The sequence below is a fragment of the Indicator indicator genome, chromosome 3 (genome assembly GCF_027791375.1).
Source record: "Indicator indicator isolate 239-I01 chromosome 3, UM_Iind_1.1, whole genome shotgun sequence".
Taxonomy (NCBI): domain Eukaryota; kingdom Metazoa; phylum Chordata; class Aves; order Piciformes; family Indicatoridae; genus Indicator; species Indicator indicator.
Genome location: NC_072012.1, coordinates 39469465 through 39488859, shown reverse-complemented (window position 1 = coordinate 39488859; position 19395 = coordinate 39469465). Strand labels below are relative to the sequence as shown.

The 19395-nt window shown below is 42.5% G+C and overlaps 1 protein-coding gene across 1 annotated transcript in view; it reads left to right on the top strand.

Annotated features, from left to right (window-relative positions):
* The first annotated feature begins 2032 nt into the window (after positions 1–2032).
* The window catches only part of NELL2 (neural EGFL like 2), a 153541-nt gene continuing 136178 nt past the window's right edge, over positions 2033–19395 (top strand). Inside the window, exons 1-2 of the mRNA XM_054399534.1 lie at positions 2033–2087; positions 2265–2393. Coding sequence (XP_054255509.1) covers positions 2033–2087; positions 2265–2393 — 184 coding nt within the window. The remainder of the gene's footprint in view (positions 2088–2264; positions 2394–19395) is intronic.

Genomic DNA, 19395 nt, shown 5'->3' with positions numbered 1-19395 from the left:
GCCTGATACAGCATGAAAACAATTACTGATTTGTGATTGTCCATTATGTCCCCCAAGGAAACATAATTTATTAGGCTGCTTTGGCAGCCAGTGGGTCTCATGAGTTTGGAAGCAGAGTTCCACACCATCAACAGGCTGGAGACAAAGATTTGGTGCAGAAGAGGTGCTAGGTTGACTAGGATGGCAGTGGAATGTCACTATTTCCTCTGCCTATGCAAGATACAACATCAAGGACACTGTGTGACCAGTTACAGAGCTAGTACCAGCAGAAGGATTCTGTTATTGTTTTTCAGACTACTTGTAATGGATGGTTGGCTGTAGAAGCACCTCTCACAGGGCTACACTGGCTCCAGCACCTGGAGAAGAAGCATATAGCTCTTCCAAGGGTGACAAAGGTGGTGGGCACACTGAAATTGCATTCTGATGCCAGTGCTGTGGATTTGGGTTGAGGGATGGATTGTGTTTCCCTGGTTTCATCTTTAGCTGCTCCCTTCTTCCCCTGCCCCTTCCCCCTTCTTTTTCTTCTTATAGGAAAGAAAGTGTTTGCTTTGTAGATTGCTTAGCATCTCAGTGGCCTGGAAAGCAGATTTACCACTGACTCACTCATATGGTTGTCTTAAAAAAAAAAAAAAAAAAAAAAAAGGAAAAAAAGCCATCTTTTGGAATTATTAGGGGGAAAGATTTGTAAAGGTTGCTTGTAAAGACTTCCTTATTTGTACAGCTCATAGAGGGTGAATTGGGGGGAGGTCAATAAACAATACTGGAATCACCAGCTGACATCAGAGTCTTGCTGATATCAGTCTTACTAACATGCATGTAAAACTACAAAGGAAAGTTTAAATTCCCAATTCTTTATTACACAGAATTTGACAAATTGACAACAAGGCATTTCTGCCTTGCACATTGGGAGCCTATGAAAGGGAAGAATAAGGCTATTCTTAGCCCCTTCAAAGACACACAAAGTAAGGCACAGAAATGTCACTTGCTGGGGGGGGAGGGGAGTTTGTTAAGGAACCGAGTACAAGACCGCTGTGTAAAACAGTCCTTCGTGACAAGGCAAACGGGAGCCCGCGGCGAATAGCCAGCCCTGCGCTGGCTCCGCACGCTCCCGTTTGTGCAACTACTGGAAACGTCTCGGTTTCTTCCCACCGCCCCCGAATTATTTTTACCCGTGCTCAAAGATTAAGCAGAGATTTCGGCAGAGCCTGGACGGTATGACCTCGGGACGGGAGTACAAGCGGTAACTGCAACCTGGGCGGACAACCTCAAAGCGTAGAGAACACCGCACCGGAGGCCGGGGAGCGCCCCGAGGGCTAGCTGAAGGTGCCGCCCGGCGGTTGCCTCGCCGCTGCCAGTGACCCCAGAACAGCTCCGGAGGCTCCCCTCAAACTTCCCAGCAGCGCCCCCGGCTGTGCGGGCCGGGACCGCCCGGAGCGCCCCGATGGTCGATTCCTCTGCCCTCCGCACCCGGCTGTCCCCCGGTAGACGGGGCGGCTGGGCGGTGCCTCCCCCCCGGCACGGCCCTGCCCTGCCCGGCGGAGGCGGTGGGCGGCTCCTGCGGCCCCGCATAAACTGTGGCCCCTCCCGCCACTCCCGCTGTCCTCGCTGGACAGCGGGGAGGAGATCGTCGCTCCCGTGGGAGCTGGCGAGAGGCTGCAGCGGCGGTTCTCCAGCCGAGGGGCAGCGCCTGGTGGTGACAGGGCGGAGAGCTGCGGGGCACGGGCGCGCCGCCTCCGCCTCCCGGTTGCCGCGGCCTCGTTTGCACAGCGGCAGCAGCAGCAGGCTCCGGCGGGCTCCCCCCATTGTCTGCCCGCGGGTGGAAGGCTAGGCTGCCCGCCCGTCCCCCGCTCTCCCCTTTGTGTGTGCTCCGGCCGGTGGCGGGGCGGCGCAGCGCCCGGCGTGATGTGCGCTGCGGGGTGGCGGGTCCGCTCCTCCCGGTGAGAGGCGGGGAGGGACCCAGGCTCTGCCCCGGAGGTTTTTCACCCGCAGCAGACGGAGGAGAAGGAGTATGGACTGAGCGCATCGGTGTACCATGGAGTCCGGCATCCGCTTGAGCACGCTCTGCCTTCTCCTCTGCCTGGGGCCAGGTAGGTGGATGCCGGACCCCCCGGGAGGGCATCCGAGAGCGGATCTGGAGGAGATTCGCGGCGACGATGCCCTGGTCCCTGGGCTGCCGCAGGTGCGGAGAGCGGCGGGAGGGGAAGGTGGGAGCGCCCGGGAAGTTGCAGTGTCGGCGGCTAGGATAACGGCACTTTCTGGGTCAGTTGCAGGGTTTGGCGTCGACCCTTCTCTGCAGATCGACGTGCTGTCCGAGCTACAGCTAGGAGGCTCCGCGGAGGGCGTGCGCCAGGTGCCGGGGCTGCACAACGGGAGCAAAGCCTTCCTCTTCCCAGGTACGGCCGCCCCAGCCCACCCTGCTCCACTCAACTTCGCCCGTCGCGGCCGTGACGCCCCTATAGCGAGGGGTTCGCCCGCTCCTTAAGCACCCGGGGTCCTTTCCCTTCCTGCCCGCTTCTCTTCGACTCTTCTTCTTCACCCCAGAACTGCTTGTTTTCTCTTCCACCTTTTTATTTTTTTTTTCTTTGACTGGTAAGCGCTTAGTTAAAATACAGCAGGAACGGGGATGGCAGATGGCTTATTTTGTAAGTCGTGGGGTGCAGTGATGAATAATGGCACCACCCACTCTTATGTTTTACTTGGGAAACGCTAAGCATATCCCAGTTCCAGCTAAGGAAATGCTCACTGAAAGTTTCATGTGAATCAAGCAAAATGCTGATATTAATGAAGTGCCCCGAAGGAGTGAGGTTGATGGCTGAAAATAAGAATACCCTTTTTTATCCAGGGAAAGTTGTCTTTGTGAGCTTCCGTGTTATACCCTTTGTCAGAAACAAAGAATGAGTTTTAGTTTGTTTAGTGTTGGTGATTATGTTGTTTGTGGTTTTTTTTTCTTTTTCTTTCTTTTTTTGTTTTTTTTTTTCATACAGGGAAAAGAAATAGTAGTTTTGCCCTATCTTTCAAAAATATGCTTAGAAGTTTTATTAAAAAATAATCTTACCTATATGGTAATTCTTAAAAGACTGTAAAATAACTTTCAATGGGTAGCTGAATTTATTGGCATAGGTTACATTGCCTGTGCTTCCACATTATCATTGTATTTTTAATTTGCACTTTGATAATGTACCAGTATGCTCAATGAAATTGGAGTTAGGAACATTTTCAGGACAACTCCTCTATCTTAGTTTAGAAAAGTCTAAAAATGGCCTTTAGAAGCAAGTCTCTTCACTGAAAGACGATGAGATGCTTCTTAAAAACACAACTACATGATAGCAAAGGATATGGCTCAAGATCTGGTAAAGCAAGAACAAATCTCCACATTGGCCTGTGGTTTTAAAATAGGGGGACTTGTTTGATGAATTCTAGTGTCATTCCAGGAGTTTGAGCTTGCATCTGAAAGCGTTTCTGCTGCGATAGGCAAGAGACCGTTTTCTTTACAGAGTTATAATTCAAGGGAGATAAGGTCTGGGAAGGGAATTTCTTTTTCATGTTAGCATTAATGAGATAATTTATCAGAAGCTAATAGTTGCCAAAGGCTTGCTGCCTTTTTTTTTCTGAGGTGATCTCTCTAGCAATGTTCTTCCCTGATACAGCCAGCGTGTGTCACTGTGGACATTACTGTGGAGGCTCATGGGCATATGCGTTTGGAAACACCGACACGTGTTGGTTTTAAACATCTGTGACGGGCTTGTGGCTCCAAAGTCCTCTGAGAAGGTGGCAACTGCTTACAGTGGCAATGAATTCATGTGGCTGTGGGGTTTGTGTTCTGCAGTAGCTGTAATTTTTAGGGTATGGTTTTGCTTTGAGGCCTTGTGCTATAATGGGACGGGGGAAGTCAAAGCTTCCTTTGATTTCCGTGGTACGAGGATTAGATGTTTGAAAGAATAAGACTTTTTATTGTATATCTTCCCAATGTTGGGCAAAAAAAAAGTACTGGGTAAAAGAATTTTTTTCAAGTTGTTCTCTCCTTTCCATTTTGAGTTTATGTAGTTCCTAAATGGTTATTGGTTTAGTTGTAGCAAAAGAAAAACTTTAAAATTTTTGCACCAACCTTTTTATTTTGTTGAGCGGAAACAGGGAAATACCAAGGACAAAACCACTTGGGTTTAAATAGTGGCTGAAGTCACTCAGCATCCTTTGGGAAGTCTTCAGCAGCCTACTGGACTGGAGATCCTTATCCTTCTACTGCATAAGATGACTGCTGATTTTCTTATAAAAGGGGGTCATTACTGAGCAAACAGCTTTTCGTTTCCTAACTTGCATTTAGAAATAGAGAAATTGCCTTCCTTGATCAGACCACTGGGTCCATTTAGTCATTTTTGCTCTGCTCTTAGAGCTCATGCTGTGGGAATATCGCTGCAATCTATGCCTCTGCATGTAAGTATCTACAGTGTGGGAATTTCAAATATGCACTGACTTGAAATTTGAAAGGTTTTGCCTTTCTCCTTTTTTTCCTCATCCCAGCAAATGCCTTAGTCATAAATTCAAGTAATTTGTGTATAGGACACAAATGACTTCAAATGATTTCTGAACATGCTCAGGAAGCTTTAACTTGTGATCACTCGCCTTTTGATTTTTATTTTTTTTCCAGATATTGGATCTTTTCTTGTACTATAGACATATTTATGACATTTTAGTACATTGCCTTTTTGGTAGACCACATTCTCTATGGGTGTAAAGTCTTACCTTATGTTTGCTTAAAACATACAGAAAGCCTAGATGCTGTTCTCTATTTTAGAAATTATGAAAGTGGAAGGTTGAACTGCCAACAAGTATCAGACAATTAAAGATCTGTGATGAGATACTTGTATGTGCAGCTACAGCAGGATAGTCTCTTTCCTTCTGTTCCTAGGTGAAAAGTCAGTTTTGGCTGCTTAATTAAATGTAGCATCAATTTTCAGTATAAGAGCTTTAGCATCTAATTGGCTGTTCTGACAAATTCTTCATTGCATAGTTGATTTTCAAAGGTACTTGTATTTCTAGGCCATGTAACACAGTAAGCAGTTATATTCTGAAAGTAGTTTCGGTCTGTTATAGTCTGTTCAAGAACATTTAGGCACATCCTCATAGAGTTCATGATTTAGAAATAGAGCCATTTGAAATTTGCAGTCACTTGATCTTTTTATTTTTGTGTACCATTCTGCTCTGCCACTGTACAAATACCGTAGAAAGTATAACATTTGGGAAAAAATATCTTTCCACTAACTTCATTATTAGGTGCTGTGGTCTTGAATTCTAAAGCTTTCTAGATGCCTGATTATCGCTGGCTGTAGTGATGGTAGGACCTGAGTGCCACTGTAATCTAGTTCTGGTTAGCTGCAGGGTCTTCTCTTTTTGGGAGCGTGATTTGCAAAGTAATTGTAAACTGTTCCAGTGTAGCTTGTGGGAAAATAAAATTATGAATAGAAAGCAGGAGGAAGTCTTCCAAAATGTTAGTGTTGCTGTATGTGAACATCTGCCAGCACTTCCTAGCCAACAGCAGATATTATTATCAAAATAAATTAAGTGGAAAATTATTCCTCTTCTTGTCAGAACAGCAGAACAGAAGTCAGAATATCCACTCCACAAACTTCTCTCTGTTGGTGACTGTTTACGTAAGTCAGTGAAATTTTTCAGCGCTGTAGTTTTTCCTTTTGCTGAACGGGGGTTACACTAAAGGGTAAAGACCAAATCAGGTGGGTGGATTAAAGGGTAATTAATGTAGTTGATGAAGGGTTTTGGAGAATTGGCAATTCTTTCCATGTAAATATACTGCATTAATATGATTTGAGGAGACTGGTGGAGATCAGAGTTCATGTAGCCATTTTTCTAATGCAAGTATGAAAATCACATTGCTGCATGAGCACTTGTTGCACATGTAACTGCAGGGAAATTTGAAAAGGCTGACAAACACTGCAAGAGAGACTGGAGGGTGGTGTGGGTTCTGAATGGGTCAGACCCACCTGGCTTAAGTCTATGCTCAGGAGACTTAATATACAAGGTCCCAGTGAAGCCAGGTATTTCAACTTGCAGCAGGAAATTGTGTTCTGAGAAGTGAGAACCTAAATAAGGGCTGCAAGAGCAACTTGGTTTCCTCTGGCACTTCTCTAGGCAGTACTTCTTATAATCCTCCTTCTTTCCTTTAGACTCTGAGTTATATATATTTTATAGATAAAATTTTTTGATAGTCTTTCTGTATCTTACTTTGCTGTTAAGAGCAAATACTATGCATCAGACTATTTTTGTCCAAAGAGTGTGAGTGTACTACTGCAGACGCCTTCCAACTGCCTCCAGCAGCAGTGGAGAGTGGTGGAAAGTACACTGTAAATCACATGATGAGAGACACCAAATATGAAAGCCAAGTGATGTGTAAGGAAAATATATGCTCATCAAAAGATGTATATAGTCCTCAAAGAGGAGGCTGAAGGGTGGATGAGAGTGCAGTCAGATGGTTACAAGCACAGAAACATACTTAAGGAAAGATAAAAAGGCTATGGCAATTAAGAAAATGTGGGGGCTTGTGTATCTGAATGCAGAGCTTGGAACTCACTCAGAGGACAAGATTTTCCTCTGCCAGTTAGGATATGTAGCTCTTAATATTGTTATAAATAATACTGAGATCTCTGATGAGGAGAGACAGTTCTAGAGGCAAGATATGGTATATTGGGATGGGGAACAAGATGTGCTATAAAACACCAGAAACATTTTTTAATCTGTTAGTAGGATGCATGAAAGGACTCAGCAATACCATTCTTTGAATTGCAGGTTCCTGGCACAAAACCCCCTTGAACAGGACTTTTGATTTAACTGATTGGTTATGTATTGCTGCATGACTGGATCATTAGCCTGTTATTTTAAAATGCTAGCAAAACAATATATCTCTCTGTGTGTGTGTGTGTATATATATATATATATATCATATCCTTTTGTAAAGATCATTGATTTTTTTGGCCACGAGATCATCTCTGGATCCTAAAAATAAAGCTTTAAAACCAGACGAAAGTAAACTTTCTCTCACAGAAATATGATTTATGTTGCCTGTGCACTTCACATGCATTTCCTCGCCACCTGTCATTGAAACTATGGACAGATGCTTTCTGCAAGTTCCAGCTGAGGCTGCTGAAAATGTTACTGTTCCCAGCTGTTTGTCACCGCCCAGGAGCTGGAGGTTACTGTCCTCACAACTTTTCTAAAGCAAGAGATTATGTGAGTGTTCCTATGTCTGTTGATGGCAAAGTTGGCCAGCTTTGGGAGTGAACCTGGCTGACTGCAGTGACATGGATTAGAGAGCCCCATAAAATTCCCTTTCTCCAGCTGTACTCATCTCTCAGAGGAGCAGTAACAGACAGTTGAAGGAGAGGATGCTAATGTTGCCAACTGGCATGGCTGACTGCAGAGTGAATACCTATCTGCAGCTTTTTTTTACCTTGGAAGCAAGCTGGTTTCTCTCAGAATTGCAGAATCCTCAAAATGTGAGACCTCCAGTGCAGAGATCATCTGTAGATAATAAAAATTTCCAAAATTATTCTGAGACAAAGAAAATTCCCTCACCTCTTAATTAGTCTTTCTAAAAACTGAGTTTAATTTCATAAAGTATAGAACTACTTTTCCATATTAGAAATGCTTAGTGGCCACAACTACTCTATGACAATGCATTAGAGAGATCCAGATTTTGTTGTGTCTGTAAGGACAACCTACACTTTCTTCCCACTGCCCTCATCCTCTTCCACTTCTGTCATGTTCCAAAGTCACCCCTGCACCTGTGCAAACAGTAACCAGAGTGGTACAGCATTGCCTGGGTTGTGACTGATGCTACTGGGGAGCCTGGATGGATATTGAAGGAGAGACATGAAGAGCAGGGTCTGCTGCCATGAGACATCCCCTTGCTCTGGAGCAGCTTTATATTCAGCATCTTCCTCCTCTTGTTAGCATTGGTAGCAAGAGGAGGTGTTTGAGAAGCATCTGCTTCTTGAAGAGCCTGCACAAAAAAGGAGGAGCTAGTATGTGGGAATCATCTATCCAGTTCCCATCCCAAGCTATGCTGAGCTACTGTGTATGGTGAGCTACCCGCTAGCTACTGCACAACAATATCCTGATGAATAACCATGAACATACCCTAGTACCAGAAACTCTGTTGCTTGCTAACCCCTTCCATGCTGGTTTAACTATAAAACAGAAGGGGAAAAAGTTTTGGGAAGGTAAACACAGCCCTTAACTGTTGTGGACTTGTGATTGATAATGGCATAGCAGAGGATAGGACTGAAAAAATGGATAACAAACAGGAGCCTAATATATGACAGATACCAAAACTCAGGTTTCCAGAGAAGATGATCTTGTAATCCATGTATGTACTCATTAATGCATGTTGATACAAAATAACATTAAGAAATGACAGAAAACTAGTCCTGTAGCTTTTTCTGGGGACTGTAACTAACTTACTGCTGAAAGTTCCAAAGAAATAACATTGCTGAGAGTGGGCATTAGGCATATGAAGCATAGTGGGGGCTGTGGTTTCAGCTGAAATTGAAGATGTGCTGTTGGCAGCAGGACAGCAGTGTACCAGAGAGAGCCCAGAACCTGCAGCACATGTGCCCTGAAAGAGGGGACAGTGTCTTTTGTGGGTAGCCATCAAGCATGTCTTTCCAAATTGCTGGAGGAGGGGTTAGCAAGTGACATGTGAAAATGAGGTGTTGCTACCCTTATGTAATTCCTTTTGCTGTGACATAGTTGTGTAGTCATGAAGCATGGCTGAGATTAGCTAGGTTAATAGTTTCTTTAGTGTTTTCTTCTCCCACTGTAGCACGGCTCATCCTCCAGTGAGGTTTCACAGAGGACAGCAGCACTTGCTAAACATCCCTTTGTCTAAATCTAGATCAGTCATAATGTCTGCTTTTCCCACATAAGATGTGGGAAATAGTTTCCTACTCTTCCCCCTGACCCCAACTTGCTTATGTTCCTCTAGTCTCTATCCTCCAGGGCATGCAGGTGCTGGCTTGGAAAAATAACTCTAAGAACAGTTAGCTTCACTGCTTCCACTGAGTCTTAAGGGAGGTACAGAACTGAGGCCCTAAGTTATCTAATACCAGTAGATAAGAGCTAGAGATTATATATAGCTGTCATGAGAAACTGTACTTCCATGTAGCTGCTCTTCACGTCTATATTTTGTCCCACTTGGTTGTGTGCCAAGGTGCAGATCCACAGAGCAGCTGTAGTCTCCTTCCTGCACTGCTAAAGTACAGCTAAATAATGGGTGAAATATGATGTTTCATATTTTTTTCCTTCTTTCCATCTGTTTTGGCTAAATTCCTCTGTACTGTCCCAAAGTTTAAGAAATCCTAGTTTTTCTGTCTTGGTGTTATCCAGAATATTTCTTCTCAGGAAAAATATGAGAAGAAATGTGATAAGAAAAGGTACTTAATTTTTTGTTTAAGGTACTTACTTTTTTCTTTTTTTAAAACTATTATTATTTTTTTGCCTGGCCATGTTTTCTGTGATAAACACCTATCATGAATGTTCACTCAGATATTTTAGATAGCTTTACTGAACTCCAAAAACTTCAATGAAACTTGTAGCAAATATTTAAGTTATGGTCCCATTTCTGAAGTATTTTTTTTCTTAAACCATGTTTGAGTGAAGAAAAATGCTGTAGCTGTTTTCAACATGAAAGAAATTTAAAGCAAAAATTTCTTTTTGTTAAACTACATTATGTCTTCCTTTTTTTTTTTTTTGTGCACAGTATTTTTTGGGGGCATGTGATCCTGATGACTTCAAACTGAAATGCAAGCTTAGAAAACTGACTTTCGTATTGAGCCATCTTGGGAGATGCTACTTGCAACTCTGCTGTTGCAAAATGCTAAAACAATGGGCATGTCTAAAAGGATAAGTAGACTAAACCAGACCTCTGAAGACAGTGTTCAAGAGGCTTTTAGCAGATTAACGTATTCACAGCAGCAACAACATTGCCACCATAGACTGTAATGCTTCCCAAGGAGCCATTACAATCAATATTGCTAGTGATCCATAACTGAGAACTCTTTTAGTGGAATTTGAGTGGAGTGGGTGGTTCCCTCTCTGAAAACATAGAAAGATGATAACAAGGAAAAGACCTCCAGTTGTAGAGTTGTTCTCTCTAAAAGAGAGCAACTCTAAACTCTCTCTAAAAGAGAGAGCAATGTTTATACAATTTTTCCAGAATAAACGCTTTAGGTATAATTAGGTGGTGGTAACATCCAGACTGCTTATCCTGTTAAGAGAAGATGACATGTGGCAGCCTTGACTCCATGGCTGGAGGTCTACCAGTCTCTAAATACAGATGTGTAATGATCCAGAAGGGTTCCAAAGGAACTTTTGTGGTTTTGATGTCAATAATCTGTTTTAATAACTCCCTAAGCACACATATTAGGCCACTGCTATTCCAAAAGCAGATTTACTCCTAAGATTTACTGTAACATTGGCTAATATCCCTTGAACTTGAAATTGTCCCCCGATTTGCTGAATACCCATTCAAGGAGTGGGACAGATTTGAAGAAAACCTCAAGTACCCTGTTCAGGGTATGTGAATATTATTGGAAGTCTAAATGGAACAGCTATTCATAAACTACATGCTGCAGTGTAAAGTGTATAAAATACAAAGAAATCCATAGGCCATGGTTCTCCAAAACCTCCTTAGGCCAAAGCTTTTACAAACCTCTACCAAATCAGGCCAAATTTGCAGACCCAAATGGCCCACCCCCCCATACCTCCCTGCTACTGCTTCCCCCCCCCCAGCCCCAGGCCTGAAATGACACAGTTGAAAATTAGCTTTGCCCAAGGCCAAGACCCTCCCCTGTTACCAAACAGGAGGTAAGGGAGCTGCATCGGGAAGGGAGCAGGGTGAGGAGAAGAGGAAGAGGTAGCTTGTGCTGTCACCTTATAAAGGCTAGTTGACAGCATTCTGGGAATGAAATAACACATTTCACAGTTTCCTGTCCACCCCTGGATGCTCTGGACCTCCTGGAGGTCCTCAGCTTTGTGGTTCTTAAAGACACCCATGTCAAACCATTACATCAGGGGCGCTCTTTTTAAGAATCCCTGCATACACTTAGCATTCGAAGCGTAGGGAATGCATACTGTAGCAAGAGATCTGGGAACCTGAGGTTTGGTTTTTTTTTTTTTTTTAAACTGTGATTGTATCTTGGTTGTAGGATTTAGGATAAAAGGAAACTTTCACAGTGAACAATTTGAGATTGTGAAATTGTTACTGAAAGGAAGCAGTGGAAATCTCCAGACTTTTGATATTATAGAAGATAGCATGTAATAAAAAAATAGGGGAAACATTAGCGATGTTGTAGTCATTGTGTGACATTCAGTTAGTGGACTAAGGATGGGGTGGATGGCCCTGCAATTCTTTTCTGTACTCCAGAAATCTGGGGTGTTGGTGGAATTGTTCTAGTATAAGGAGAGATTTTTCAAAGACACAAAGGAATATCAAACACTTAATACTCATTAAAATCAAACTGATGGCTTTGAATTCCCCCTAAAACTGCTCTTTGATTCACTGAAATATATTTTAAAGGTACTTAATTAAAAGAAGCCTACAAGGGCAAGGAAGTCAGAGTTTGGAAGCATTTCTAATTTTATTCAAGCTTATAAATTGGGCACACGTGTAGAAACTGTATCTGATTCACTGGGACTAGCAGGCACATGCACACAATCGTGGACACCATTAATACATGATTGTAATGATATTTTTTTGCAGGACAGTCTGAGCTCTGGTCCTTTTCAGCTTCCTTGGGAGCTCTGGCAATAGTAGCTTGTGTAACCCATGTACTTTGTGTATCTGCCCTACTCATAGCTGAGCTGTGAGTGTGCTATTTCTTGGTATCCCTTCTCTTTGGATGTTACTGATTCAAAAGCCTTATCATCTTTTCTCTTCAGGCATCAAAACGGTTGCCAAGTGAGTAGAGATTTTTCTGAGAATGCCTGTAAGGCTGGTGTCTTAGAAGTCCTTCTTCTCCCCTCAGGTGTGTTCCCTCTGCCACTTCCCCCTGGTTACTGCTGTTACCTGAATTCTCTTTATGGTTCAGTCTCCTGCCTTTTCCCATCTGCTGCTGTTTGCTCAGCACACAGAGACAAGTGACTAGCAACAGAGTTGCTGGATGTGTCCTGTATGCTTCAGATGTTGGCTTTTTTTTTTTTTTTTTCCCTAGTGGTGGCCTTCCTCCCCCTGACTTGCTGAGCTCTTTTTGCTGTTGGGATGAAGGTTTGGGTTTTCTGGAGCTTTCTAAGTTTGTGACTGTTGACCATTCTCTTGCGTCAGAATTTAATCTCTCATGCAGACTACAATTATGTGAACATCTGGGAACTTAGCATGGCTCTCATATTATTTTTATACCTCTATCTCTATATCTATACATTTTAAGGTTGTGTTGTATGAAAATAAATGAGCCTTAACACTTAGAAGTTTGGTGAGCCAAAGACAATGAACCCTAATGTAGGTGAAAAGCAACCCAGACCCCAGGAAGCCAGAGGTAAAGGAAAACTAGGATGAGAGATCCAAGCCATTGCAAAGAGAGAAAAAATGATTCTTAATGGGGGAAAAAAGCTAAACCCTCCAGGGCATCCACAAATGATTGGGATTGAGCTAGATGATTTCAAGAAGTCACTTCCAGCCTAAATGATTCTGCAAAACACAGGTTGCAGGTGGTAGGTCCTCAGGAGCAGCATACTGGTTACAGGGCAAGAAGGTTTTTAGGGAAAATGACTAAACAGAAAGCATGTCTTACTGACATTTGCACAGCGAGAACCAAGTGAGGGAGAGATGTGGTGTGTTGCTCAGAAGGTATAGGAATGTCTACGCCAAACCTGATCTTAATCCATAGGTACTGTGGTGGGTCCTCCTTCTCTCTCTCTGGTGGAAGACACATAACATCACTGTATGCACAACCTTGCAGTGTATGACGCAGTTCACCCACAGAATATGATATATTTGAGAAGTTGGATTGTGTCCATCCTTTTGGGAGAAGGGTAGTTTATGTAATCTGGTTTGACCTACACTTGTGATAATCTGCTTGCCTGGTTTATTACTGCTGTTAAGTGTGTACTTTATTGTTTTTGATTGATTAGGCTTTGTTTACCTTTGGTAGCCTGCTTTTTTCATTTGGAAAAGGCTGACAACAGTGCTTCCTCCTCCTGTCCTCTTCCCTTGGTGTGACTTGCATAACTTTTAAAATTCTGTTGGTGCTATACAACAGGCAGTGGAAATAGAATCAGTCTTTTAGCAGTTCTCATTTGTGTCATGCCCTTATTGCAGTACCAGTAGGGCTGGAAGCCAGTGCATTATTTTTCTTGTGCTCTTCAGCCTGTGTCCCAGTGCTAACAGCATTTCTTGGTGTGATATTTTTGTTTGTTGTTAGGTCAGTTTGACACAAAGTGCTCATATGACAGTATGCAGCCAAGCATAGCTAGGTGCATATGCCACAGATGGCAGCAGCAAGGAAAACAAGACAGGCTAGATTTTTTCTCCACAGGTTTCAAGGTGTTCTCAAAGCAGCTCCTAGAAAACTGCTTTGTGCCTAAAGGAGCTTAAGGGGGTGTGTGTGTATATATACACATATACATTTATAAAGCTACAGTAGCTGCAGCCTTTTAAATGTAGCTGGAACCTGCCTGGAAATGAAGAATCAGACAGAAATCCCACTCTGCACCAACTCTATGTCCTTGTTCAAACATAATAGGTGAAAAAAACCTAAACAACACCATCCTAAGTAGCAGTACTTGAGGGAGCACATACAAAGCATCTGCAGAATTTAAGGAGAAATTGAGAATAATGTTGGAATATAAACTAGAGAAAACTGGTAATCAAAAAAGCTATTGCATTGTATAATTGATAACCCAGAACCTATAAATCACCAGAAAGCATTACAGTAATAAATACCTGGGGCAAAGCATACCGTACAGCACAGATTTTAATTGCCTAGGAGTGAAATTTCTGTAACAAGAACAGAAGTAATCTTTTATTTTCATCGCTTTGTTATCTTGTAATAGATCCCCACTGAGTTAGCACCTTCTCTCCTGGTGACAGTACCTAGATGATGACATAGTTACAGTGAAAGAGTATTTCTTGTGGGCAAGAAATCCACATTTTCTTTGGTAATTTCATGGGAGTTGTTTCAGTAGCAATCTAACGTGGTGGGAGATCTGTGTTGCTTGTTAAGCAAATCGGCTGCTTCAGCCTCCTGTGCTGAGAATACAGACCTCTGATCTGGAGCCCCTCATGGTTAAAGTTCAGGTTGTTCTACAGTTTGGGTTCTTACCCTTTCATTTGCAAAAGGTTTGAAAAATTGTCAGAAATATGCTATTGTAGATGCAGTCACTAGAGCCTTTACTGTAATTTATTTAGCTCTTATTTGCTTTTTGCCTGCTGAGTCCAAAAGTCATCAAACCCTCGGTCATGAACACGACATATTTTTGGCAGAACGTACCTGACTTCTTGTGGTGCAGCTGAGCTGCTTTACCTTACAATAACAGGTTCCCACTTATAATCCTGGTGCAAATTCCTTCTTTGTTGAAGGCACCACAGCCAAAGGGAGGACAGCACATTAAGTCTGAGGTTGAGAGAGTTGTGGTAGTTCTGATGCTCAATTAGGTGTTTATAGTGGTGTAAAACTGCTGCTTGTTCTGTCTGCATAGAAGCATAGAACCCTTTGGGTTGGAAGGGATCCCCAAAGGTCATCTAGTCCAACCCCCCTGCAGTGTGCAGGTACACGCTCAACAAAATCAGGTTGCCCAGAGCCCAGGAAACCCAATGCAGATTGCCTTCCTTGTATGTATCAGCTAACCAAGCAAAGTTGCTGCCCATGGCTGTTTGTGTTTTGTTGCTGATACACTGAGACACACCACCTCCAAAAGGCTCTTTTCTGATCTGTAATCCAGATGGGGAATCATGCTGAAAAGCTGCACCCATTCATTTGACAGCTTCACTGAAGCAGTTGGATTCTGCTTGTGTAGTATGTGGTGGGCTGGAAGGAATCATAGAATCATTTTATTAGAAAGCGACCTTTAAGGCTGTCAGATCCAGCCGTTAACCCAAGAAGGAAAGATCCACATTTCCTATTCCACGTAGCACGGTCTAATTAAATATGTGTAGACCACAAAGAACGATTTCATAGCCCAAATATCAAGATAATTTCAAGGGTTTGGCCATGTTTAGAAAGAGCTTGATTGTAGTTTAGTGGCTAGCACCCAAACAATTGCTTTATAGACTCACAGAGATGTGAAGGAGGCTGTTACAGCAGGGGAAGTCAGTATTGTGGCTGTGGAAAGTAAGCTTAGCATTGCAAAAAGATTCAGCTTGATGTAAGTTCCCTTGGTTTCTAGAAGCAGTTAGTGCATAAGCTTAGAGGCTTAACCCAGCCACTAGTATAATCACTCTCAAACTAGCATTGTATCATGTCTTTTGCAGAATGCTTCTAGACAGATTTAGACAGATTTTGGTGGTATTATTGTCAATTTAAAGTGAATGCATAATATATTACAGCCATAGTTTGTGTCCTCCAAGTCAGTGCTAGGAGTCGGCAGAAATGGTTGAGGGTTTGCTACTGCTCAACTACCTAATTCTATCATAACGTTTTCCTCCTATTAAATAAAATATTAATGTTTAATTTCATTTGCATAGTTGGCAGTTTTTAAATGTTCCTTTATCTTAAAAAAACCCCAAACCTCCAAAGTTGAAATGGCAAACAAGCTTAACAAACAAAGCAAAAATTCCCTGGGCTCTTTGACCATGGAGGAGAAAACATTGCAAAGCATTTTGAATGAAATCATGATTACTTATGCAAATGCACAGACTACTTCCAATTATAAGAGCCACTTAGGTCCTTAATAATGATTTGGTTATTTCAGATCACAAACATTGCAGCTGTATTCAGGCATGTGTGTCCAGGCTCTCAGTAACTCTTCCTTCTCTTGTCCCATAGTGGATCTGTGTTCTCAGCTGTGCCAAAATGGCTTTAAACAAAGTGTATAGCTTGTAGTTGAGCCAGAGTTTTGGCCAGAAGTGACATAATTGCCATTTTTGAGGACATAAGTATTAACAGTCAATACAACTTGGGGGGAAAACCCCCCTGTGTGTGTGTCTGTGTGTCTGTGTGTTCAGATGCAGGTCCTTCTGGTCTCCTGTGTCTTTGCGTGTGTGGAACTTTGCATATTGTTTGAGCTGGAGGAAAGCCCTTGCTGGATGACACACCAAAGCTGTAGCTGACATTCAGAATAGAGAAAGCTGCAATGTGAAGGGAATTGGAACCTCCCCAGCTGCTGCAAGAACAAACTGTGACATTTCCCCTTGTTTTTACTTGATTTAATGGTTTGGCTTCAAGTCAGTTTTTGTTTCGATTGTTTAGTCTTAACTGAAGTGAATTTTGCCCTCCTTTTCTCCTTCCCATCCATTGCAGTTCTTTCTGCTTATATCCTTGCTTTGGCGTTTATTTAGTGGAAATAGGAAAGGAGGCACACAGAAATGGCTGTTACAGTAGTGGTGTCAAAATATGAGGGCAGTTTTTAGGGTATCCCAACGTTCTGATCATTCAGCTTTGGAGATTTACTAGAGTCCTTGGTCCTTGCATTTGTGAGTTTTTGTTCTGGTGAGACCAGGTTGGTCTTAGTTTATAAGGAGCACTTGGGAGTGTAAAGGTCTATTTGTACCTGTTTGGATCTTGATAGACAACTCAGTCATAGTTCCAGTGTTTCCCCAGCCTTGGGAACTAGACAATGCTCCTGGGCCCTGCAGGTCACACATACCCTTTGGAAATGGCCCCAGAGGAAGTCTTACAGGGTCAGTGTTTGCTATTATCTCACAATCTTTTAAACTTGGAGTGGAACTGCAACACTTTCCCCCAGACTTCTGCAGGGCTGCTTCCTACAGCCTTGGGCAAACCAAGTCAGGTTCATGTGGGTTTACAAAACTGTAGCTGCTCCTGTTTTGACGTTTTCTCTGAAACAGAGAGGATGAGAAGAGGATGAACAAATGTATAAGAAAAACAGCTGAAAATGTTTTATCCACCACTATCTCATGTATCCATTCAAGCAAAGAGTCAAGTGTATCTAAAAAAAAAGGCAAACCAATCACCTTCCTATTGAAGTATCTAAAGTGTAACACATCTACCAGGGTTTTGGAATAATAGGGTTAACTTCTTTCTATGTTAGTTTTCACTACTGGAATGCAACTCTTAAATTCGCATGCACCGTGCTCCCCTTCAAAATCCACTGCACCCTTTCAACCTTGTAAAGATTCTGCTTTTGGATTGACTTTTCTTGCTGCCTTCCTTGCTCGGAGCAGCTCAGCCTATGTTGGTTACTTGAAAGGATGATATAAAGTAAACAGTCTCAGTTATCATTGCCCTATGTAGGCTGTGTGAAATCCCTAGTGGAGAAAAAGCTTAGCCAAAAAATTCAATACAGGGAAGTGACACAATGTGAATATATGCTTGTGACACTGATCACAGCTAGTACAGGAAAATGAAACAAAATTGAGATAGCCTTATTATAGTTCTCAGAATCTTTTTAGCCTGCAGTCCTTTTCCTCCCAAACTGCTAGAATTTAATTTGGGTATTTCAGTAAACCTTCAGTCAGATGCAGAATTGATTTATAGATACTGTTATTAAAAGCTGATTATGTGCACATAAACTGTGGAGCTCAATTAATTAGAATGCCTCCTTATGCAGGAGTTAGTTTTATAACTCTTGTGCAGGAGTTAGTTTTATAACTCAGTTCCTACTGTATGTTTAGCTTTGGATGCACTTCAGAAACTCAAGAGTACACCCATTTCTAAGACAAGTTGTCAATTAAATTTAATAACTCTTTGTTTTTATCACAGTCTGCAAAACATCTATAGCGAATGGGTTGTCCTAAACTGTGTTTGCATGTAGTCTTTCCACTTTGTACCCTCTGGTGCTGTGCATAAAAATCTTCCTCCTTCTTGACTCCAGTAACTTATTCATGACTGCTCCCAGTTCCTTTTTTGGGGGACTGGGGCTGGGCTGGGCTAAATGAGTTGCCTGATACAATTCCTTATTGTTTCTGCGAATGCAGTTGTCACCATAGGGATGTGGAGAAGGAATTAAAGGCTGGTGGCAAAGGTTAGAGCCACCTGGTTCTGCAGCACCAGTTTTGACAGGTGCCTTTGGAGCTGTAGAGTGAGTCCTGTCAAAAATGAGACTTACTGTCTTGGTTATAGTGCAATAATAGCAACTTCATGAGCATGACTGAAAGGACAATATCTGCACCTGATATCTCCAGGAAATGCTGTGTTGCCTTGGTTCTTGCTGCAGATTGTCCTAGTCATGAGGGCTGTTACAAATGCAAGGTAGAGGCAGCCTCTAAATTTGTTGTCTGAATAGGTGAGCTCCTGCAGGTCCTCATGCTCATTGGTTTTCTTCACTGGGTTTTCAGATTGCTTTGTAATGTTAGATCTTAAAAGACCCGGATTTCTGCACCTGTGACCACCTGATCACCTCATTACAAGAAGCTGCAGCTGAAGGTTGACCACCACTTCCTGTTTGTGTGTGTCCTTGTAAATTGTTTTTACTGCCAACCATGGTACAGGTTAATCCTCCCTTCCTCCAGCCTCCTTCCCCCAATATCGGTTGTGTTGTTTTCAGTACTTTTGCTAATGTGCATGTTGTGGAGTAGCTTTGTTTGTTGTTGTTCCTTCTAAAGGCATTTCCTATAACCTTTGGCTTGAACAGGAATGCAATGTACTTCGAGTTTGGAGTTTTGTTTCTTTCACTGTCACTTTGAACTTCATTCTTTTATGAATTAGAATGTTAACACTATGGATTTGAGTTGTCGTCATGTGATCAGACCAAACACATGCAATATTGTAGGAAAGTAAACCTAGTATAGAAGTATCATGACCAGGGAGGCAAATTTCCCATTCTAACTAATAATTCCCTCCGTATTTTTACATTCCAATATCAAACGATTTATGCCTTTGGTTTTGTGCGTTAGAAATGTTCACCATATGAGATTTTGATGTAACTGTTGAGAAACCACAGCTTATCTGAGATACACCAGTTTGATTTTTCCAAGCTATTGTGGAAGAAGTCCAATTTCAGTAAAGTATTTTCCTGGGGTCATAAAATGATTACTAGAAGCCAAATGTCAAAACCAAGCCTGAATCAGTATTTATTGAGCACAGCTGGTGATCTATCAAGCACCTACCTCTAGTGTTCAAAGGCAATTGAAATGAGGGATTTGCACTGTTGTGTTAGTGCAAAGAATGGATCTAATGGATCAGGGACCTTTCAGAGGTCTTTCTTTAAGAAATGCACCTGATGCCTGCCCTGAGCAAAGGGTGCTGTGCTTCATCAGCACAGTACTAATTC